Below are 24,238 nucleotides of genomic sequence, written 5' to 3'. Positions count from 1 at the left end.
TTATCCAACGACCTAGTCCATCCCGTCGTCACTAATGCATCTATAAATAAGTTTTTAAAACTTAAGAATACAACTAGTATATTGTTTCATAAAAACATAATCTATAAATACTTTCATATCTACGAGTACATCAAGATTGGTGAGAGCACGACTATGGAGTATCTATTTAAATTTTGTCATGGTGTTATTGAAATATTTAGAGAGGTGTACATGAGAAGTCCCAATGCTAATGATGTCCAACGGTTGCTTAAAATGCATGAGGAATACGGGGGGCTATCGGCCGGTTGAAAGCAACAACACTCGCGACCATGGCTTTCCGAGCATGTTTGGAAGTCTGGATCGGATTGTATGCATTGGGCATGGAATAATTGCCCTACTGGATGGAAAGGACAATACATTCGAGGTGATTATGGATATCTAACAATAATGCTTGAAGTTGTGGCCTCAATAGATCTATGGATTTGGCATGCATATTTCGGTGTTGCTAGATCAAACAACGACCTTAATGTGCTATGTAGATCAAATTTGTTTCAAGAGAAATTGCATGGACGAGCTCCGGAGGTTAAGTTTACATTAATGGCACCAAGTATGAAACGGGGTATTATCTAGTTGATGATATATCCTGAGTGGGCTGCATTTGTTAAAAAAATTTCACATCCTCGGGACCTGAAGAGGCTTTTGTTTAAGGAAAAGAAAGAGAGTGCAAGGAAAGATGTTGAGAGGGCATTTAGGGTACTCCAATCTCGTTTTGCTATAGTTCGTGGCTTGCACGTTGTTGGCATAAACGCATGGAATATCTACAATATTATGGATGTGTGTATTATATTACATAGTATGATTGTTGAAGATGAGCATCACACTTATAACAAAAACTTTTCTAACGATGAATTTTCACCAAGTTTTGTTGATGATGTGCATCAAGGAAATGAGGAGAATTTTGAGTCATATCTTGAAAGAGATGCAACAATCTGATATAGACAAATGCATCACCAACTAAAGGCTGATTTAGTGGAGCATATTTGGTCACGTTTTGGTAGCTATAACTTGAATTGATGCTTAATTTGTTAGGTTTGATTTTTCATTTTTATTTTTATTAAGGGAATGTTGTTTTGTTAATTAGTTTTATTTAGTGTATTGTCAAATGTTGATTACAAAATATGCAAATAAAATTAGGGAGAAAGGTTATCAATACTCTTGATGAAAATGTTATTACTTTGTATAAGCTCAAATAATCAAAGCGTAAGCAAGTCATTTCATAGTACGAGTACAAATACAACTTATATGAAATTGTATTATTGGAGTAAATTTTAATATTGATAGCGGGCACAACTTATCAAATTATATTATTGGAATTTTTTTTTTTTGGTAAAAGTAAGTAAATTAGCAATGAAATTTTCAGCTCATATAGTGTAGTAAATAAAGTATTACATGCAATCTACAAAATTTTATAGCCAACCATTGGGGTACTTTGTAGCTTGAAATATTGATGTGGCAAATCAAGCTACAACTTCTTGTAGCTTATCATTGGAGTAATTTGTAGCTTAATTAGGTTGTAGCTTTAAAAGTTGATGTGACAAAGCAAGCTACAAGCCTTTGTAGCTTATCACTAGAGATGCTCTAATGTGCTGCCAGTGCCTGCCACGTGTCCCTGTCATCCAAATAATCTATTCTAATATATTAAGAGGCTTTCCTAACAAAGTAATGTCATTATTACTCCATATAAAAATATAAGGATAAGGATATTCGAACACTCAACCTCTTGTGTAAGATGATAACCATCTAAGTCAATTAGCAATCATGTTATAATATAAAAATAAAGGTATATAATTGCAAATCACAAGTATTAATAAAAAAAATAGAAAAAAATAAGGCACCTAAAAAATTAACTACATTAAATCACAATGTCACAAAAAAATAAAAAAATAAAAAATAAAGTAGTAACCCGGTGCAATGCTCGGGCCACACACTAATTAGATGATGATATAATGAGTAGGAGAGAGAGAGTGATGTGGGTTTTTTTAGCCCAGGAGTATGTGAGAAGTTGTAAAGGTCTTACGTCCAACTTACAACCATCACTTGAATCTCACTAACATCACAAAGTTTTATATGCAGCTGGCCGCACCGTGCAGCCAGCCACAATTTTTTTTAATTTTTTTTTCTTTCTCTCTCCTCTCCTCCATTTTCTCTTCCTAACTTTCTCTCTCTAACCATCAATGGTCGAGCCAGGTCTTCCGCCACCGTCATGTTCGTCGTCTTTGTCCAGATCTCCTTGAAGCTCCAAGCCAGATCGTCGTTGCCGTCTTCGTTTCGTCGTCATCGAAGCTCCTCGAACTCCAAACCAACCCAAACCTCCGTCGTCGTCGTCTTCATCTTTGCCGGCGAAATCAACCAAATCGACCTCCACCTCCGTCGTCGTCCTCTCCTCCATTTTCTCTTCCTAACTTTCGCTCTCTTCCTTGCACTTTCACTCTGCAAATATCCTTCTGCTCGAAGAAAAATGGGAGAAATCGTTGCTGGTGGAGTCGAGCAACTGCAAAATCTCAGTTCTAGCGATTGTCATTGTTATTCGAAGCATGTCAAAGATAATGTTCATGGATTCATTCTTCTTGATCCGGTATTTTGTTTATTGATCTTATCTACTAGAAATTGCGCGTTTTATTGAAGAATTTTGATGCTCATTTTTCCAGAATTTTCATTTTTTAGCTGCTTTTTGTATTAGATGTTTGAATTTGAGTGCTAGAGGCAGGTGGCGTGGGTTAGAGGTAGGTGGCGTGGGGGGTTACTAGCTAGGGGTTACTAGAGAGGTTACTTGAAGGATTATTTAAGTGGGGTTACTAGAAGGGTTACTTAAGTGGGGTTACTAGAGGGGTCACTAGATTGGTTACTTGAGGGGTTACTAGGTCCAGTCAGGGGTTACTTAATCCGGTCAAGGTTTGCTTGATCAAGGGTTACTTGGTCCGGTCAGGGGTTATCAGGTGGGTCAGGGGCTACTTGGTTGGAGGGGTTACTAGGTTGGTGGGGTTACTTTGTCATTTTCTGATTTGGTACCCTGCCGCATGGTGTGGCCAGCCGCATCAGAAACGTGCTGCACTAACATAGTTGTGAAATGACAAACCTATCCCTACTGTTTATTATGGTGATAAAGTTGAATTTTTTCCTCGATAAAATGGTGAAATTACATGACTAGAGCTGGGCATGGGCCGGGTCAGCACGCGGGCGGCCCGGGCACGGCACGAGGATGGCCCGGCACGGCACGGCCCGAAGGCAGGCCCGGCCCGGCACGACGGCACGCCCCTCGTGCCTCGTGCGGGCTGCGTTTAAAAAAAACCCAAAAATGGCCCGGCACGGCACGAGCCCGTGAAATGGCCCGTGGCACGGCCCGCGTGCATGGCCCGCAGGCACGGCCCGCGGGCTAACGGCTATAAACGGCTGCACTTGTTTTTTCCCTCCAACGGCTATAAACGGCTATAAACGGCTATAAACGGCTCTATTTTCACCTATAAATACCACCCTCAACTTCCAATTCTTTCCACAACTCATCTTCTCATCTCATTCTCTTACTCTCTTATTCTCATATATTATAATTTATAAATTATAATCTCTTAATATTTCTTAATCTCTTATTCTCTTATAAATTTTACATTTTTAATATTATTAGTCTACTACCAAAAAAAAAAAAAAAAATTGTTATATTTACATTCGGGAAATTATAATTTCGGGAAATTATAAATTCGAGAAATTATAAATTTGGGAAAGCATTGAAGCGTCACTCATTTTAGATCCTAGATCAAAGTATGATGGCACATTTATGCTAATTGATATTTACTATGAATGCATGCAACTCGGTGATGGTGTCGAACAATATAAAAATCATGTGAAAGATAAATTTTTTGAGTTATATAGAGTTTATGAATCTAAATATGGAACCGTCACTCATTTTGCCCCTTCTCAAACATCCAAAAGCGTAAGTAAAACGGGCAAAAGTTTGGCGGCCCAAGCTGCTAACATGTTATCTAAGTTTTCAAGTAGTGGATCATCATCAAGGCGAACACAAAGCGATGTTTCGGAGTTGCAAATGTACTTAAACTACGACTTCATGAAAGGCTTGGACGAAGATTCGAGGTTGGGGATGGACATCCTAGATTGGTGGAAATCCCAAAGCACAAAGCATCCAATTTTGGCGGCAATGGCACGTGATATTTTCAGCATCCAAGCCTCCTCCGTTGCCTCGGAACGAGCTTTTAGTGCTTCGGGAAGGGTTCTAGACGATAGAAGAACAAGTTTGAAGCCCGAAACACTAGAAATGTGTGTTTGCTTGAAGGATTGGATGGATGCCCAAGAACGCATCCAAGATCGTACTTTTACGGCCAACGACAACATCGATGGTTCCGATCGTTCTGGTTCAACTAGCTCCTCCGCATTAGCTAGTGAACATGAAGCCGAAGATGAAGACGAAGAAGATAATGAAGACCTTGATTGAAGATTACCAACAACTCGAGAATTAATATTAATTAGCGAAAATTCTAGTATTTTCTATGTACTCTATTAATTAGTGAAAATGTTAGTATTTCCTATGTTGGCTATGTACTCTATTAACATTAGCCGTATAATAAAATAACAAAATAAGTTATTCATCAATTATTGTTAGTTGTACACTTGTACTTCATATTATCTTTTACTTAATAAATTTTTATGAATGAATTTTTTCAACTTTTAATTTTATGGAATATGTTATATTGTTATTTAATTTTTGTCTAATACTTATATAGTTATATGAATAATATGATATATAGTAAATTATGAATGAACAATAAATATTAATATAATTTAAACAATATTTAATATAACTTAACTCCATAAAAAATTTAATAATTATTAAATTCAAATATTAAATTGTATAATTATTCAATTCAATTTTTTCTTTCATAAAAAAAATTCAAGTTTTTTTAAAGTTTTTTTTTAATTTTTTTTTTAAAAAAAAAAAGAAAAAAGGGTAAGCCGTGGGCCGGCACGGCCCGCCTCCACCGTGGGCCGGCGGCACGACGGGCGGCCCGGCACGGCACGACCGGCACGGTAGGCCGTGCCGTGCCGTGGACAGGGGAAGCTTGAAGGCCGGCACGGCACGGCACGGCCCGTCTCCACCGTGGGCCGGCACGGCCCGGTTCATGGCCCGCCTAGGCACGGCCCACGGCAGGCCCGGCACGGCCCATGCCCACCACTATCAGTTGGAAAATCAAACCCACTTATAGCAGAATTCTTTAATTGAAAAAAAAAAAAATAGAAGAAAGTTCGTCTCGTATCGGTATTCTTCAATCCTGTCCGATAATGCCAGCGGAAGTTCAGTTCACGGTTCATGACTAAGGGTTTTTGCCTTTTTGGCGCCTCACACTCGTACAGTCGTACTGCATAACCATTACACCACGACTAAACCTTGCGCTTCCTGTTTGGCGATGATCTCCCGAGCTTTGCTCCGACTACGTTCTCCGGCAACTATCTCCCTCATACGCACCCTCAATGGCACCACCCACTTTTCTTCCTCTGCCGCTGTCTACCCTGGGCTAGCGCACAGCTACTCCGCTGCCGCATCAGTGGACTGTGCCGACGCTGACGCTCGCAAAGCCGCTCGTCTTTCGACCGTAACTTGGTCACCTCAACTTCACAATTCAGTTAGCTTTATTGGAACTGTCGATCTCCCTGTTAAGAAATTTGCTTCCAAGGATGACCATTTTGGTGTTTACACTTCTCTTCGTGTCAAAACTTCTCCGAATTCTGATTCTTCTTTTTGGTCAGACTCTTCTTTTTTTTTTTCTGCTTATTTGTTATGTTGCTTTCATTTTTAGGGTTTTAATTTTTGGTTTTTTTTTTTTTTTAATTGATTGTGAGTATTGGGTAATGGAATTTTAAACTGGAATAATCTCAATTTTGGGTTTTCATTTTTTGATTAATTTCGTAATGGGGTTTGCATCATTTGTGGCAAAATTGTTTAGAAAGAAGTGTGTTTGATGATTGGTTATTTGATATGATTTTGTTTCTCTGATAATGTAAAAGAGAAAAGTTGTAGAATTGTGTCTTGTGTACATTATGATTTTGGTTTAGGAGGACCGTTTGTTTTGGAGTGACTTATTCAATTTTGGGATGAGTTTGAGAAAGATTCGAGTTCAAGATCAATAAGAGAAGGGTTTTTTTTTTTTTTTTTTTATTTTTTTTATTTTTTTAATTGTCACTTTGTCAGTAAAGTATTTTTATGAACTATGTTGTTCAAATATTGGATGAAATGTAGTCAGATAAACAGAGTTTGAAAACTCACTTCCTAGACAAGAAATGTCAAATTGGACATTTTTATTGAAGCGTCGAGAATATTGTAATCCGTGCTTTTGATTTTTGACTGGTATTAAAGTATGTTTTAAATTCACACACACACATAAATAAGATATCATCAGTTAAAAAGACATTACCAGGTGATTGAAGACGGTCCTTTCGTTGCTATGGCTGATCAAGCTAGACTCCGTGCCTGACTAGGGAGTATCCTCACTTTGATTTGCTGATTGGCTTGCAGAATCGACCTAGTTTTTTCTTTCTATAAAATTCTTACCTCTTATATATGTAGAATAATTCCTTGGAACATGTTAGTGCTTGTTCTCTTGTTGTAGACAATTTTTGAGAGTCAGAAGAGAAAGGAAAGCTTCTCACTTCTCACTGCTGAAAATATGGTAGTAATGTAGGATGTTAGGGATTCACATTAACCAAATTACTTTGTTCAGATATTTGTGCATGTGTTTCTGATTTGGGATTTCTTTATTTCAGCCTGTGACAAATCTGAATCCGTAGAATACTCATGGCCCTCCTCTTTTCATTGACATGCTAACCTCCAGGAAACCCTTTCCAGGCGACCTCGAGACCCTTTAAAGGCCACCTAATTCTTTCTGATCAGTTGCAGAAAATCCAGAAATGAACAAATGAAATCTGCTGAGCTTCTTGAATTTTCTATTACCTTTGAGGAAGAGTATTAAGAAGCCTATATCACGTTCATTTTGGTGGGATGTAGAATTCTGTCTTCATTTCCCTTAGAATGAAGGATGATAGATTGATAGTTATATCCTTTGTTTGTTGCTAATAGATTATATAATATATTGTTGGAGATATGATAGCTTGTGAGTTCCTTCTCCTTCTGTTAATTATCTCTATCTTACGATCTTCCTCAAAGTATTTGGTGATGAGATCTATTTCTGCATATCATTTGCAGAAAGTCTTAAACTATATAATGTTCCATGTTATAACCGGAGGATGTCAAATCCTTAGCCTCACCTTTTGGTATTATCTATCTCATATTCCTCTCTAAGCCCAAGCTGACAGGCGACAAAGGATGCTTATGTAATCAGCTTTGCCAATGCTGTGGACCTTTGTTACTACTTAGCTCATAGTTTGAAAAGGTGTGAGAGCTGCATCAAGGTGCAAAGGATCCTTGAAGTCAAGGTGCTAGGTGCAAGTCAAAGGCGCTCATGTCTTGTATGTTAGTCGTTAGGCACCCCTTCTTTAATTTTTTTTTATTATTTTTACTTTTTGGATCAAAATATCTGTAAATGAGGCTAAAGATTTAATAATGTTGAGTGATGTGGGAGCAAAGTGGATACTCATGATTGATTAATTAATTTGCCTTTTTAGTTTTTGGGCTTGCATTATTTTACAAATTAAGTTAAAATGGGTGTTTTTATGTTTGTCAAAAGTCTTAGTATGGAAGCTTCTATTTACATTAATAGCTACTGGTTTGGGGAATTAATTACTGAAATGCCACTTATGTTATTAGCCACTTTTGTTACTTTGCAGATTAATGCCCAATGATTGGTACAACTTGGCGGAACTCTTCTACTTACCTACCTAGACCTAATTTTTGGTGGAAAGATTGTGAAAAAGGGGTGAATTAATCATATAGCTAATCAGTAATCATTGTCCAGTTAGTTTTTCTAATAAATTGGGAGTTAGATTAGACATAGGATTTTATTTTCGAATAAACTGATCAATAATTAGGTTTGTGTAGTTTTTATCTTTTATTTTCTCATATACGATGTTTTCAGTTTTAGTTCAATCAAAATTACTTTGCTTGTCTTGCTAAAACATTCGTTCGTCTTGTTTAAAAGCTGGTGATTTATTTCTTTAAGCTTTTGGTGTAAGTTATATTGCTTAAGTGGGTGTCGTGGCCTTCAAACCTGATTAATTAATTGGTGGTTAAATCCTTTAGAGAATTAGGCTGATCTTAACCTTGTGTGTGTTTGATTCTTTCAACCTTATGCATCATTGAGGCCTTTGTTTTTCCAATGAAAAGACCCACAATACATTTCTACCATTTTAATTTTCTAGATGTGTTGATATATGTTATGTAAAATTTTGTGTTGAAAAACTCATTCATGGTGGTTGAATTGTATTTTCATCAATCTTCAAATGAGACATTCATTCTTAAATGACAATTAAATTCATTGTATAGCCTTTTACAACGAGCCATAGAGGCATAGAGATTGATGAGCGTTGATATACTGCTTCCGTTCCATTTTAGACTTTCTCGTTTGCCAATGTATAACTTCAACCATTGGTATATCTGTCTATGATAAAGTTAAATTTATAAAATGTTGAAATTATGATAATATAATTTGAGACAAATCTAACAAGATGTCACTTGATTATATTTTGCCTTACATATCAATCACTAAAGATGGTCGAACAAAAATATGTGAATAATGGCAAATGTCAAACTGTTGCGTAAAATGGAACGGAGGAAGTATATGTTATAGCGTATTAAGCTAGCTTTACTTCAACCTTAACTTAACATAACCCAATGTGCTGGGACTGTTTAAAATACATCTAGGCCACATATTTTCTAGACTGATCTACTTTTAATACAATTTTAGAGATCAAAATATCAAATCCATTGTTTTCTGTACAGGATAACACTTGTGATGTGGGATGAGTTGGCTGAGAGAGCTTTGCTGCATTTGAAACAAAATGATTACATATACATATCTGGTGAACTGGGATCATATACAAAAGCAACTTCAGAAGGGAAAGAGAGTTTAAGATATAAGGTCTCTCTCTCTCTCTCTCTCTCTCTCTCTCTCTCTCTCTCTCTCTCTCTCTATTTGCCTATTTATTTTTTATTTGGAATGGTTTATTGAGACACAAGTGTACTAACCTTTCTTTTCCTTTGCAATAAATGTTGCAATTATTATTTAAAGGTAACTTAAAACCCCTTTATAGAAGGCTATGACATGATCAAAGACCCTTTTCTTAGGCTTCGAATGTGCCTCTAGAAGGTTTTGGCATCCAATATGTAGGGGAAAGATCTTTGAAAATAAGATATCTTAGGGGGAGATTCTTTGTTTTGTTATCTTTCCTTTGGATGCTCCAGATTGCTTCATTTATATTCTATCATTTTATTATAGTGGTGCTAAATTGGGATTGCATGAGAAGGGTACTGAGTGAAGATTGGTATGACACTTATTATCACTGGCAGTGTCGCTACCTACAAGTGTTTGATGCGTAGGATGGTGTGGTAGAGGTGTGTGATTAGAGGCTGGGAATTAACTTGAGTGGAGAGAGATCCCTGATTGTTTTGCCAGTAAAGCAGTCTTTTAAAGCTCTTTCTTTCTAAAATAAAATCTTCTGGAGCTTAATGGATATAATTGCTTAAGTGTAGAAATTGACACCAAATTGAATTTTTTGATGAGTTTGCTCTCCATTTTTGTGGTATGTAACTTTGTTAGGATGATGTACAGAAAATGTTACAAAACGTAAATGACGGCCAGGGTAAGAGGCCGATATGCCTTGTCTTATTTTATTTAGTGCGACATTGGTGAAGCTCATTTTGAAGTAATATGTTTTCCAATGACATTATGACGTGCCTTCCATTCACAAGGGCTCAAATTGTAACTGGGACGGGTTAGATCCACAGATATGTGTCCAGAGGTTCAAATTACATGTATGTGACATTTTCCATCACAGGGTCTTTATCCTGTTCATTTGCATTTGCAGGTGACAGCAAAAGAATTAAATTATGTAAAGCTGGATGAACCTGGAAAATTGTCTCATAGAGCTGCGGATCCAGAAAAAGAAACTGGTAAGGTTTCTGACTGTAGTCAGAAGGCTATATCTTGTGATTGATTCTCTCATTGGCATTGCGATGAGACTATGTATATGATGTCGTTTGGAAATATTGAATATATGCTTGTTCTTTTCACTGCATTTTTATTGAATTTCATTTTCTACCGATTTTGATTGATTAAAACTTATTTTCAATTATTTTTTTATCTTGTAATATACGAAGTATATATGCTTAAAAAGCTAATTTTAACTGATAGAAGGTGATATTTTCTGATTCCTTGTTGTATTTATTCTATTAAGTTACTGATTAAAACTTGTTCTTACCACATTAAACTAGTTTTTACTATTAAAAACATATTATTACCTATTGAATCTTATATCGATCTAAACTTGATTTTACTGTTTATTTAATTTTGATTTAATTTTTTTTTTCTGAGGTGAAGGGAACAGTGTCTTAATAGGACTGAAAAACTGCATATGTACTTATGAAGACTAGAATTCTGCAATATTGTTTGTTTATTATGCCTGCCATGCATATCTCAGCCTTATTTATCAATTCGTGTCAATTATTGCATGATTTATAGCATTGCGATCTGGCTTTGGAAGGCATTTTCTAATACTATGTCCCCAAGCTGAAAATTCACTGTTAACTGGATAAGCATGATAAAATTACAAGATATTTGGGAGAATGGTGGGGCTTAAAATTTTATTTTATTTTATGTTTTTTTTTATCTCTGGTGTTTTTGTAGGATTAGGCGAATCTAGCTTGCAAAAGAAAAATAATCGGCTTCAGTTGTTGCAATTATTGTTTGCCAATCCAAGTGACTGGTATGACAATCGGAAAAGTAAGAAGAATCCGAAGCAACCAGATTTCAAGCATAAGAGTACTGGTGAAGTACTCTGGTTCAGTGAACGTGATCCGCCATGGGTAAAAAAACAAATAGATATACTCGACTCTAGACTTTCAGGAGGCCCAAATTATGGTGTGAGTTCCAAATATTCCTCTTCCAGATGTTTGTCAGACGAGCTGTTTATTGTGCCAAACCCTACTGTAAGCAATTTGAATTGTCAATTATACAAGCGTAGACAAAAAATGATCTGTTAGACTAGCAATACAATTTATTTAATTATTTTATAGGATGAAACAAACTTAACAGAATTAGTCTTAAGCCATGGTGGCAAACTTTCTTACATCTTAATTATTAGGCATTTTTAGAAGAAAAGATTGATTCACTAAATACAATTCGTAAGTGGTGTTACTCGTGGAGTAAAGGATTTTATTTGCACTTTGGAGCTTATGTTCCTTGAAGGACACTCTGTATCACTTACTAAGGCCCCGTTCTTTAGAGCTGCTCTACTCTGCTGAAATCTGCTCTGCTTTGCTCTGCTCTGTTTCAATCTGCTCTGCTCTGCTCTGCTCTGCTTAAAATTAATACTTAATATTGAATTATTATAATAATAATGTATATTTAATAAAAATAATAATAAATAATTAATACTTAATGATAATAATATTTAATATTTAATAATAATAAATAAATAAATAATATTTATTAATAATAATTAATATTTATTAATAATAATACTTCCTCCGTTTTCTTTTACTTGCAACACAACCTTGTGGCACGTGTTTTGAGCTCTGGTTTATGTAATGTAAATGGACAAATTTTTCATTATAATTTTTACAAATGATACTTAACTCTATTCTAATTTTCGTGTAAAAATTATATTGATAAAATCGCTCGTTTACCCTCACTAATCATCTCCTAAAACTGCGTGCTTAAAAGGTGTGTTGCAAGTAAAAGAAAACGGAGGAAGTATATAATTAATATTTAATAATAATAATATAATTAATATTTAATAATAATAATAATAATTAATATTTAATAATAATATAATTAATATTTAATAATAATAATATTTAATAATATTAATATTATTAATAATAATTAATTTTTAATAATAAAATTTAATGATTATAATAATAGTAATAATAGTAGTAGTAGTAGTAGTTGTAGTAGTAGTAGTAGTAGTAGTAATAATAATAATAATAATAATAATAATAATAATAATAATAATAATAATCATAATAATAATAATAATATTTAATATTTAATAACAATAATAAAGCATTACAATTATTATTATTATAGTATTAGTAGTAGTAGTAGTAGTAGTAATAATAATAATAATAATAATAATAATAATAATAATAATAATAATAATAACAATATTAGTAGTAATAATAATAATAAAAATAATAATAATAATAATGAAATCTGCTCTGCTTTGCTCTGCTTCAATCTGCTCTGCTTTGCTGAAATCTGCTTTGCTCTGCTGAAATCTGCTCTGCTCTGCTTTTCTCTGCTCTGCTGAAATCTGCTCTGCTCTGCTCTTCCCAGAAGCTCAAAAGAACAGGGCCTAAGGCTCCAATGGAGGTTTTTTGATGTGCTTGGCACTTTTTTTTTTTTTTTTGAAAGGGATGTGCTTGGTACTTTACTAGTCATCAATATGTGCTCTTCGATCTAAATACTCGATACATGCACTCTCTGAAAAGATGGTAATTTCTTTGCATGACGCATATTACATCTTTTTTTTTTTTTTAATCTCTGACCCTCAAAAAATATTTCCCAGCATTTATTATGGAATCGACAATAGCTAGAATGGTTGGTATAAAAAATGATAAGCATTTAAAAGTGTTATTGCATTTCTAGCATCACAACATCATTTGGAATGTACTAGTTCCCTAAATTTACTAGCATGTCCTCAATGATGTAATGTAATAGACTCTGGCTGATTTGTCTTTATGCAATAAAGTAGGAATTAAGAGAAAGATTGATACTTTGATTGATATTGCTAAGCCTTCCTTACATATTTACTCTAGCTTGAGGCTACAACTCTCCATGCTAGTGACTTTAAGTCACAAGTCTTAATGAAAATTCACTCACAAAATGCCTATTCTTTCTATTTCTTTGTTTATGTACATTCCCTAGGTTGATTCTAGACGGCTTGTCTTCTTGTGCACAGGGCCGCCACCTGCTGCCTGCTACTCTGCTGCTTGTGCTACTGTTGCTGCTTGTTGCTCCTTTCCTCCTTGGTTGGTTGGCTTTTTTCTTTTCTTTCGAGTGTAGTTGGAACCTCTGGTGGGCTGTTATGGTCTGTTACATCATTTCCCCCTTGAAGATTCACCTTGTCCCAAGGTGGAACCTAGGAATCATTAATGGCCACGACTTCTTCCTAGGTGGCTTCAATTGGCTGCAGCCCCTTCTATTTGATTAGGACTTCAGTTATGGTTGAACTCTCCTTCCTCCTATGCCTGACATCCATCACCTCCGCTAGTTGCACTTCTAGCTCTATGTCAACAGTGAGCTGTTTATGGCCCTTTTTAATTGGGAATTGGGACTCATGAAAGACTGGATGAAGCTTACAAGTGTCTGGCAGGTTCAGGGATTATCGCAATAGGCCATTAATACCTGTCTGCAGCTTTTCAAAGAGTCTTTTGGCCAAGGTCTGCTGCTACGGCTGGATTTTTAGGTATACCTCATCTTCTACCTCCAAGGATTGTTCTCTCCTTTGTTGATCGACATTCCCCTTCATCTTTTGTTCCACTTTCAGCATCATCCTTAGTTCTTCCAACATGAAATCCAAATCCCCTCCTCTGCAACCGCTCCTCCAATTTATACTGTTGTGTGTCCGACTCCTACCTTGGTGACCCTTTGGCGGTTCCCTACCATACACCACCTTAAAGGGTGTCATTCCCATCGAAGTGTGGGGCAAAGTGTTGTTTGAGAACTTTGCCTAAGAGAGCCACCCTGCAGAGCCTCGGCTTCGCTTGAGAAGCATCTCACGTACATCTCAAGGGTCTTGTTGACAATCTCTGTTTTTCAATTGAGCTTAAAACCCTGCAAGCGAAACAATTCCTTCCCAAAGATGCTTGAAATAATGTTGTGTCTATTTGATACAATAGATTAAGGGGTTGTTTGGTTGAGCTTCTTGGAATGGGTTGGAATGGATTTAGAATCCATTCCATGGTTTTATTTGTTTGGTTGGGCTATTTAAGTATGGAATCTCATACTCGGGGGATCCTAACTCCACCCCATTCCCTTGGAATCTCATTAAACCCCACCCCCCCAGAATTCATAATCCATACCACTACTCAAGTATGAGAATCTATTCCATGATTAAACCAAACAACTTTAGATTGGTATGGGATATAGAATCCATACTACCCAAGTATGAGAATCTATACAAATCCATTCTAGCTTAGTGAACCAAACGACCCTAAGAAAATCACAAAGTCGAACTATTTCCTTCATGAAGGATACTTGAGGTATGGTATATTTGGATACGCAAAACCACCACCTCTAGGATGGTATTTAACCCCTTTGATTTAAGCAGCCCTTCGATGAAGTCATGAAGTCAGGGGAAGTGTCTTCTTATGCGGCTGTGGGGGAACGGTGGATCTAAGAAGCCACGCAAATCTTTCTAAGTATTTGGGGATGGGCCACTCAATCATCGCCCTCACCTTCTCCATGCCTACGGCCACCTTGGCATGTGAGATTATATGGCCCAAGTAAGCCACTATTCACTCTTCTTGTTTGCAAAAACCTTGTGTTCGGCCAACTTACTCAACACTTTTTATAGATGTTCTACATGCTTCTCTTCATTCTCTCTATGATCTAGAATATCATAAATAAAAGACCGACACAAATTTTCGCAAGGCCGATATGCCTCATTTGTAAGCGATTGAAAGGTCACTAAGGCATTAAAAACTCATAATGGCCTTTATTGGTGTGAACCGTTTCGTGAGTGTCGTTGGCCTTAATCAATATTTAATGATAGTCGACCTTCAAGGAGCTTTATTTCGGGCTCGTTCATCCACCCTGAAACGCCAAGACTTGTCTTTTTTCTTTACCAAAATAACAACACCGGCTAGAAAAAAGGACTACTGCGAATGATTCTCACATCAAGCATCTCCTGATGCGTTTCTCAATCTCATTCATATTCATTTGTATTTGAGGGTAGGAGTTTCAAAAATCCCTTGGTGGTGGTATAATACTTCACGCAAAATTTTTGGTTATTCTTCCTCCTTACTACCCTCCTCTTCAATTTACCTTGTACCTTGTTGAATGTACGGAGCATAGCCATGAGTGTTATTCTAGAGTTGTAAGGTTGGATCATTGAGGAGGCTCCCGCTTTGAAATCTCATTGTATGAGTCTTCTAATTTATATCGATTGAACCCTCTAACATTGTACTCCCATGATAACATTCGTGTTTCCTAGTTGTAAGAGTAAAAATTCCTCTACAATTTCCACTCCCCAATCTAGTTTCATCTTGACTTGCTTATACTCCTCTTCCACAACTTGTCTCTCCAATCGTTAGGATACTCCAAATTCGTAAGTGTCAATTAACATAGACCGTTGTTGTGGAAATAAATTAATAAAATTATAAGTTTCCCCTGGATCTATTATTACCACCACCATTGCGCGGGCGAGGCCTATCACCCCTCTCAACTTCATGGTTTCGAGCTTGAAAATTCAATAAACGACCATAGTGAAACTTCCGCCCGGGCTGTTATGGACAGCTACTCCGTTGCTTTGTCCACCCCATTCACTGTTTCTTCACCCCGTCATCCTCGACTAACAGAACACTCAATTGCTTTTTCTTACATTGATGCAGAAGTCCCCACCACTCCCCATCTAAATCAGAGACCTTTGGCTTTCTTTTCCTGTAATTCTCATGTTCGTGGGAGTCCATGCTGGTAGGGCTTTGTCATGTTCACGGAGCCCTGGGAATGTTTTTTGGGCCAATTTTTTTCAGTGTGAGTGTTGATGGTGTTGCTTGCCAGAGAGATTCCAAGCCCAAATGCAGAAGTCTTAAGATTTTATTAGAGGGCCCCAACTTACTTGGCCCCATCATTCCTTTTTTAATTTCCCCTACCTGATTACGTTACCTGTTATAAAGTGTCTGTGACTACCTTCCGGCTATAAGGATCTAAGACCTATTTTCTGCCTTAATCTCTTCCTCTAACCATATTATGAGGTGTATGTGTCCCAACATAATATTTTTCGGTACGTCTTCCAAGGGTGCTCCTAGTTCAATAAACTTTTGCCTGTAATCTGCCACCAACGTTGGAGTATATAGTGCAAGCTCTTACCAACTTTTAATTGGTCTTCTCCTGTTCTCCCACTAAAACAGCGCAGGGCATCACCTTCCATCGAAACCACCGGTGCTTCCATCTTCTACTCCTTGTTCAGGTGGTAGAAGTTGATGTACACTTCTAAGTGTCCACCCATCTGGGTCTTCTCCTTCAGTCTCAAGCTTACATTACTTCCAATGGCCACCCCCACCACCTCCACTGGACCATTCTCGCTTTTCCTCTTCCCTCTCATTGCTCTTTTACTTTGACCCTTGATGACTGTTTTCCCCTTTCAAGTATATTACGAATGACTATCCTCGGTCTCCCTTGTCTCCTTCCAGTTGGCAGTTCTGTCTAAGCTTCTCTTGGTCCCTCCTTGCGGCTGTCATCTGGGATTATCTCGAAATCTGTCAATTTGCCCTTCCTATTCTCTTCACTGCCACATCCACTATTTCTTCTAGAGTTTTGAGCAACCTCGACTTCCCTGTGACACCCTGGTTGCTACCTCCCTACTAGTGACGTCCTCCTCCTCCTTCCAATTCTAATCTTCCATTCCTACAAACTTATCCTCCAAGGAAGCCATTCTTTGAGTGGCTGAAGACTGATGTCACCATGATCTCCCTACTCTAATACCACTGTAATAGACTCAAAGCTGGTTGATTTGTATGTATGCAATAAAGCAAGAAATTAAGAGAGATTGATAAGCCTTTATTGCTAATTTAGTAGCTTGAGGCTACAACTCTCCAAGTTAGTGACTTTTGATCAGCTCTCTCTCTCTCTCTCTCTCTCTCTCTCTCTTGTTGTTCCACCATTGCTGCTTGTTGTTCCCCCCTCCTTGGTTGGCTTTTGTCTTTTCCTTTGAGTGTAGGTCAGGACTACTGGTGGGCTGTCATGTTCTGTTACATGTAAATAGTACTTTCTCCATTACTTAAATATTGCAACATGGGAAACATGTTTGATGGGGGTGGTAAGAGGCTGAAGTGCCTGGTCGTATTTTATTTTAGTGCGACGGTGGTGGTGCTCATTAGGATGTGATATGTGTTCTCACAACATGACTTTTACCCACAAAATTCAACTGAGGTGTTGGATGCAAGGATTATGCCTAGTGGTTCAAATCACACATATTTGTGAGCTTTATTCACAGCCTCACAGGGTTGTTAACCTGTTCTATTTATTTTTGCAGGTGACTGAAGAAGAATTAGATGATCCTGAGCCAGATGAATCTGGGAAAAACATTCAAAGAGGTGTAAATTCAGACAAAGAAACTGGTAAGGTTCCTTATTTTAGTTAGGTGACTGTTCCAGTCATTGATTCTCTCATTGCCATTGTGATGAACCTATGTACATGGCTCAGATGGCTGAATTTACAGAAAATATTTTGAAATGCTAATTATATAGTGCTTGAAATTGTATAAATTTGGCCATATTATAAATGAATAATTGCATATGTAATTGGAATTCAGTAATATTGTTAGTGTGGTTTGGGATATGGCTTCCATGCATACCTCAGCCTGATGTTTCAACTCACTGATACATGGTTGCAAGCATTTGTTTATCTTATAGATTGTAGGCTTTGTACTTTGTAGCCTTGCCTGTTTTTACTTAATAATTGTGGTCTGGGGCTTGGAATGAATTGTCTAATCCTGGACTTCCTGTCAATTTATGCTAAATGGAAAAGCATGACAAGATTTTGGAGAAGAAGGGTACATTAACCTCTTTCTTTTAGGTGGTTTTATAGGTGAAGGTAAATCTAGCTCGCAAAAGAAAATTGACCGGCTTCACTTGTGGAAAAAGTTTTTTGCCAATCCAGATGAGTGGTATGACAATCGTAAAAGTAAGAAGAATCCAAAGCAACCAGATTTCAAGCATAAGAGTTCTGGTGAAGCGCTCTGGTTCAGTGAACGTGATCCTCTATGGGTTAAAGAACAAGTTGAAATACTTGGCTATAGACATGTAGGAGGAGCAAATAGTGAAGCGATATCCAAATCTTCCTCTGCCAAATTGGTGTCTGGTGAGCCATTGGAGGAGCTAAACCTTAATGTAAGCAATGAAGATTGTCAATGAAACACAAGATTTATCTCTTAGACTAGCAATTTCAAGAATTTTATCATGGATGAAATGAAACTTTAGTAACTTGACAGGTATGACAACAGAAACGTAGTCCAAAATTATGGCTGTCAATTGCATATAAACAATTACCCATCCTTAGTATGAATCATACTCTGAAGAAAAGATTGATGCACTTTCTGATCCTCAAGATGCTCTTTGATTTGAATGCTGCATACAAGTTGTTTAGCTAGACCAAAGCTGTCTCTCTCTCTTTTTTTTTTCCTGTTTGTTTTAGGTTGTTTGTTGGAAATAATTTTGTTTGTTATATGTTATTGTGACGTACATTGCTTGGCATGATCTCTTGCTTACTTAAGGTTTCATGTAGATATTTTTGTTTCATGGTGTATGATCTATGACCTTTATTGATGATATTGTACGAGAAGGGAACTGATTGAAATTGGTATTAGAGACTTGTTACTGGTTTGATGTGTGAAAAAGGTGCAATACAGGAGGGGTGGGCTGATGAAACAAAGGAAACTAACTTTAGAAAGACTAAGGGGGAGGGTTTGCTTATTGGAATATAACTGAAGCACACCTTATAATATCTGCAAATATAGCAATCATCTGGAGCTCTTTATTTAATGAATTGTTGTTTTTGATTCTGAAGCTGACATCAATATTAAAATTTGATTATGAATTAAAGTTGTTCTGAGCGTTTATGGTCTATAACTCTCTGAGGTGAAAGGGCAAGAGAAGATGTTGCAAAACTTGTAGGATGATGGCTAAGAGGTTAATGTGCCTTGTCATATGTTATTTTAGTGTGACAACGGTGAAGCTTATTAGGATGTGATATGTGTTTTAGCAATATCCCTATCACCCTCTAATTGCATCTGATATGGTTTGGATCCACAGATTTTGAATTACACATAATTGTAGTACTCAATCAGATGGTCATTAATTTTCTCAATTGGTTTCTGCAGGTGACAGCTGAGGAATTTACATTAGATGAAACTGGTAAAAACTTCCAGAGAGTTGAAAATTCAGGATCAGAAACTCGTAAGTTACCTTACTAGTTAGGAGATGGTTTCTGGTTTTTGGCTCTCTCATTGATTTTCCGACAAGCGTATGTACATTATGTCGCTTTACTTGGAGTCTTGAAGCTATATATAATAATTAGTTCCTAAAATTGCGTAAATGTTGCCCTAATATGTAGCAGAAGTAAAAAAAACTGCATATGTGGATTTGCAATCTGCAATATTGTTAGTTATTTTGTTGCTGCCATGCATACCTCAGCTTTATATTTGAATATGTCGATAAAATGTTGCAATATTTCATGCGTTTTACTTGGTCATCATAATTTAGGGATTACTAGTCATTATCTAATCCGCACTCCCGTTTTTGTGCAAATTAGTGAGGCTTATCGTGTTTTTTTGGGTGGTTTTATAGGTGAGGGTAAATCTAGCTTGCAAAAGAAAAATGACAGGCTTCACTTGTGGAAAAAACTCTTTGCCAATCCAGATGAATGGTATGACAATCGGAAAAGTAAGAAGAATCCAAAGCAACCAGATTTCAAGCATAAGAGTTCTGGTGAAGCACTCTGGTTCAGTGAACGTGATCCTCTATGGGTTAAAGAACAAGTTGAAATACTTGGCTCTAGAGTTTTAGGAGGAGCAAATAATGAAGTGACATCCAAATCTTCCCCAACCAAATGGGTGTCTGGTGAGCTGTTGGAGGAGCTAAACCTTAATGTAAGCAATGAAGATTGTCAATGATACTAGTGAAAAACTACGTTTATTTCTTAGGTCTAGTGATGTTTATTATGGATGAAATGGAACTTTAGTAACTTGACAGGTATGACAACAGAAATATAGTCCAAATCATGGCTGTTAATATCATATAATCAATTATCGATTTTTAGTTTGAGTCATTATCCGAAGAAAGATTGATGCACATTTATATCCTCTAGGTGCTTTTTGATTTAATGCTGCATAAGACTTGTTTAGCCAGACAAAAGTTGTGTTTCTTTTTTGCCTGTTGTTTGTTTTAGGTTGTTTGTTGGAAAAACTTTTGTTTGTTAGGAGAGAGCCATTTCATTTGTTATTGTGATGTACATTACCTGTCATGGTCTCTATTCTCTTGCTTACTTTAGGTTTCCTATAGATATTTTTATTTCAAGGTATGATACATGACCCTTGCTGACATGATATTGTATGAGAAGGGCACTGATTGAAAATTGGTATCAGATACTTGATATTGGTTTGATGTGTAAAAAGGTGCAATATAGGTGGTGTGGGCTGATGAGACAAAGGCAACTAACTTTAAAGGGACTGAGGTCTGAGGGGTAGGGGAAGCTTTTTGGTATATAACTGAAGTTCACCTTACTATCTACAAATGAAGCAATCCTCTTGAGTTCTTAATTTAATAGATATTGGTGTTTTTAGTGCTGAAACTGAATCAATATATAAATTTGATGAACACTTTTTTTTCGGAGCATTTCTGGTCTAGCACTATGAGGTAGACGGGAAAGATAAGATATTGCAAAACGTGTAGGATGCAAGGGTAAGAGGCCGATGTGCCTAGTCATATGTTAATCTAGTGTGACAACGGTGAAGCTCATTAGGATGTGATATGTTTCAACAATGTGCCTTCCATCCACTAATTGCAACTGATGTGGGTTGGATCCACAGATTTAGAATTACACACATTTCATATTCAATCACAGGATCATTAATCTGTTCAAATGGTTTCTGCAGGTGACAGCAGAGGAATTGACTTTGGATGAGCCTGGGGAAAATTTCCAGAGTGTTGAAAATTCAGGATCAGAAACTCGTAAGTTATACATATTACTAGCTAGGAAATGATTTCTGGTGTTTGATTATCTCGATTTTGTGACTAGCCTATGCACATTGTGTCACTTTTAGAATATAATATAATTGTAGATGTATATAATAATTAGTGTTTTAAAGTGCATAAATCTTGTCATAATTAAGTGGAAGGTAAAACTGTAATAAGGCTGCATATGTAGATTTGAAATTTGCAATTTTGTTAGCAGATTTGGCTGTGCCATGCATACCTCAGCTTAATATTTCTGTACATTAACAAACATGCATTTTACAGTTTACTTGGTCATCATGATCTGGGGTTTGGAAGTCATTGTCTGATCCCAGACTCCTATTTTGTGCAGATCAGTGAGGCTTATCCGTTTTTATTTTTTGGTGGTTTTATAGGTGAAAGTAAATCTAGCGCGCAAAAGAAATTGTGGAAGAAATTCTTTGCTAATCCTGATGAATGGTATGACAATCGGAAAAGTAAGAAGAATCCAAAGCAACCAGATTTCAAGCACAAGACTTCTGGTGAAGCGCTATGGCTTGGTGGTTGTGATTCTCCCTGGGTTTATCAACAAATTAAAATACTTGATTCTGGAATATCAAGAGAACCAATTAATGGTATGACGGCTAATTCTTTTAGGATGTAATGAGTGTTTATCAACTTGGATGCTGGAACATTAGCTGTATATCTCTCTTTTTTATTTTTATTTTAAATTTTCACTTCTTATTTTTATTGCTACTAACTCTCAAATTTATTTAAAGTACATGGCATTGTAGCAGAAGCCTAAGGAGAAAGGTGAAAGTTTATGCTTTGCACCTCCTGTCTTGGACGTCTAGGTATGATACTGCGGTAAAATGACTACCATCTAAACCTTTTTTTTTTGGAAAAATTGAAATAAATAATCCCTCCTTTGCTCGATCTGCTCAAAACGAGCCCACCTTTGCGTATTCTGGTAACGAGTCCACCTTTGACCTCTATTTTCTCAAAACAAGCCCTTGACCTGTTTTTTTAACTTAGTAACCGGTTTTAGAAGGTGACTGCCACATGTCATCTTTTAATTGATCCAATTTTAAAATACAAATGAAAATAATTTTTTTAAAAAAACTTTTCTCTCTCCTCTTCCTATCCCAACATTACCGGCCATCCCCCCTCCGGCTGCCGCCACTGCCACTGCCTCCTCTCCCCGCTCCGCCTGCTGCCCCTGCCCTCCCCCCAACGACAACCACCTTCATTCACCCTGAAACCCACCCGTAAAAACCTTTACCTACCCCTATCACACTGCCTCGTCTCCTAAACTCACCCAAAAAACCCACCAACACTCCCCCTTAACTTTACCTCCACTACTCAAAAGCCCGACCCAAAGAACCCATGCAATTCGAGTATTAATTGCTAATTGCCGCTGCTTATGCGTCAAATTGGTGATTCGAGGCTTCGTAAATTGCTTGCAAGTGACTTGCGGCGCTGTTGGTGTTATTAGGTGCGATTATTATTGCGGCTGGCTTGCGGTGTGTCGGTGTTAGCAGAGGTGGTGTTTGCGGTTCGGTGGTGGTGTTGGGAGAGTGCAGCAGGTGGGTTGTGGGTGTGAAGGTGTTGTGATTAATTGAGGTTGATGGTGTGCAGTTGCTGCAAAGGTGGTGTGGTGGCTTTGGTTGCGGTAAGGAGTGGTGCGAAGAGTGGGTGATGGTAGTGTTGGTGGTGACAGGGAATGCAGGTAGGAAGAGAGTGGTGAAGTGGAGGAGAAAGATTTGTAAAAAAAAAAAATAAAAAAAAAATTAACCTGCTCAATAGATCATAGGTAAAAAGGCTTGTTTTGAGAAAATAGAGGGCAAAGGTGGGCTTGTTCCAGAATACTCAAAGGTGAGCTCGTTTTGAGCAGATCAAGCAAAGGTGGGATTATTCATTTTAATTTTTCTTTTTTTTTTCCAAAAAAAAATGTGTTATTATTATTTTTTTGAAATTAGTTTAAAGCCCGTGCTATGCACTTTTAGGAATAAAAATCAAGTTATTATTACCCTAATACTCCCTCCGTTTTTTTTTTTTATTTGCATCACTTTCCTTTTTGGGGTGTTTTTTTTAAATGCATCACTTTTATATTTGATAACTTTATACTATATTTTATCATTTATCTCTCTTATTTTAAACCCCACTTAACTTTATTATCATTTTACTCTTTTCCATGGTCTCCACTAAAATAATAAAAATATCTATCCTTGTTTTGGGTAAAATTACCCTGCCACGTGGTGGCCTGAGATTAGGACACTTGTCCGCCCAGCATTGGTTTAAACAAGACCAATTGAGTGTTGACACGTGGACCCCATTGTCATGTCATGGAATGGCGGCTTTCAGGCCCAATTCCCCATAAACTTGTCATAGCCCACCAAATCTAGGTCACCTGACCTAGAATAAGGGCACATTTTCCCATGACCCTATAAATAGGGAGAGATTCCCCATTATGGGGGGAGGGTGATTCAATCATTTATTACCTCACCTACATTTCTCTCACATCAGAGAAAACACCTGATCTCGGGATCTGTAAAGATCTCATCTTTATCTTTTTCCGCACTTTTTACTCACTCCACCACGTTCTAACTTGATCGTCGGAGGCGGAATTCCAACCAACAGGAGTTTCCGTTGTTTTGCAGGTACAGGCCGCACCGGACCAATTTTCGAGCTGTAACTCTCCCGAGGGACAAAAAAAAAACCCAAAACAATCCTCTCACATACTTTCTCTTTTATGGTCCCCATCTTACACTATAATAATTTATTCACCCATTCACAATATTATATTACTCTCCTAAAACTTAGTGCAGTCCAAAATGATACAAATAAAAAAAAACGGAGGGAGTAGTATACTTGTAATTATTAGGGTTTTTATATACCCTTATGTTTAATAAAAATGTCAACAAATATTTATTCACCATATACCGATAAAGCATTTCAAATTCACCATATACTCTTGAGTTTAATAAAATGTTACCAAATGCTCTTAATAATTAACGGTGGTAAACACCAAAAGTAATTGAGGAAGTAGTGTAGTAATGCACTATTGTTATATACTATTTCTTCCATTCCAATAATATTGCAACAAAGATGAAATTACGCATTTCAAATTACATTTTATATGTTAAATAT

The 24,238-nt window shown here is 36.9% G+C and overlaps 2 protein-coding genes across 4 annotated transcripts; both read left to right on the top strand.

The window, feature by feature from the left end:
• The first annotated feature begins 612 nt into the window (after positions 1-612).
• LOC145583958 (uncharacterized) lies at positions 613-972 on the top strand. The gene has a single exon (XM_081640903.1). The coding sequence runs from the start codon at positions 613-615 to the stop codon at positions 970-972; it is 360 nt and encodes a 119-aa protein (XP_081497029.1).
• Positions 973-5,228: 4,256 nt separating this feature from the next.
• Positions 5,229-23,919, top strand: LOC145584988 (protein OSB3, chloroplastic/mitochondrial-like). Of its 3 annotated transcripts, none has more exons than XM_081641760.1 (11): positions 5,229-5,785; positions 8,936-9,074; positions 10,021-10,105; positions 10,839-11,074; positions 17,413-17,497; positions 17,955-18,268; positions 19,258-19,333; positions 19,724-20,025; positions 21,031-21,106; positions 21,505-21,723; positions 23,729-23,919. In XM_081641760.1, the coding sequence occupies exons 1-11, from the start codon at positions 5,451-5,453 to the stop codon at positions 23,902-23,904; spliced, it is 2,043 nt and encodes a 680-aa protein (XP_081497886.1). In that variant the 5' UTR covers positions 5,229-5,450; the 3' UTR covers positions 23,905-23,919. The 3 variants fall into 3 exon arrangements, with proteins under 3 accessions (XP_081497886.1, XP_081497885.1, XP_081497887.1); XM_081641759.1 differs by having other exon boundaries at positions 5,230-5,785; positions 10,839-11,140; XM_081641761.1 differs by lacking the exon at positions 23,729-23,919 and having other exon boundaries at positions 5,232-5,785; positions 10,839-11,140; positions 21,505-21,838.
• The last annotated feature ends 319 nt before the right edge of the window (positions 23,920-24,238 follow it).

The sequence above is a fragment of the Chenopodium album genome, chromosome 16, assembly GCF_948465745.1.
Source record: "Chenopodium album chromosome 16, dcCheAlbu1.1, whole genome shotgun sequence".
Lineage (NCBI taxonomy): Eukaryota > Viridiplantae > Streptophyta > Magnoliopsida > Caryophyllales > Amaranthaceae > Chenopodium > Chenopodium album.
The sequence above is the reverse complement of the archived record's forward strand: the minus strand, read 5'-3'. Positions and strand labels throughout refer to the sequence as shown.

Excerpts from the sequence above, each read along its gene's own strand:
- LOC145583958 (XM_081640903.1), top strand. The coding sequence starts at position 613 with ATGATATATCCTGAGTGGGCTGCATTTGTTAAAAAAATTTCACATCCT.
- LOC145584988 (XM_081641759.1), top strand. The coding sequence starts at position 5,451 with ATGATCTCCCGAGCTTTGCTCCGACTACGTTCTCCGGCAACTATCTCC. Across the intron at positions 11,141-17,412 it reads TTATTGTGCCAAACCCTACT|GTGACTGAAGAAGAATTAGA; the intron begins GTAAGCAATTTG and ends TTATTTTTGCAG. Across the intron at positions 20,026-21,030 it reads TGGAGGAGCTAAACCTTAAT|GTGACAGCAGAGGAATTGAC; the intron begins GTAAGCAATGAA and ends TGGTTTCTGCAG.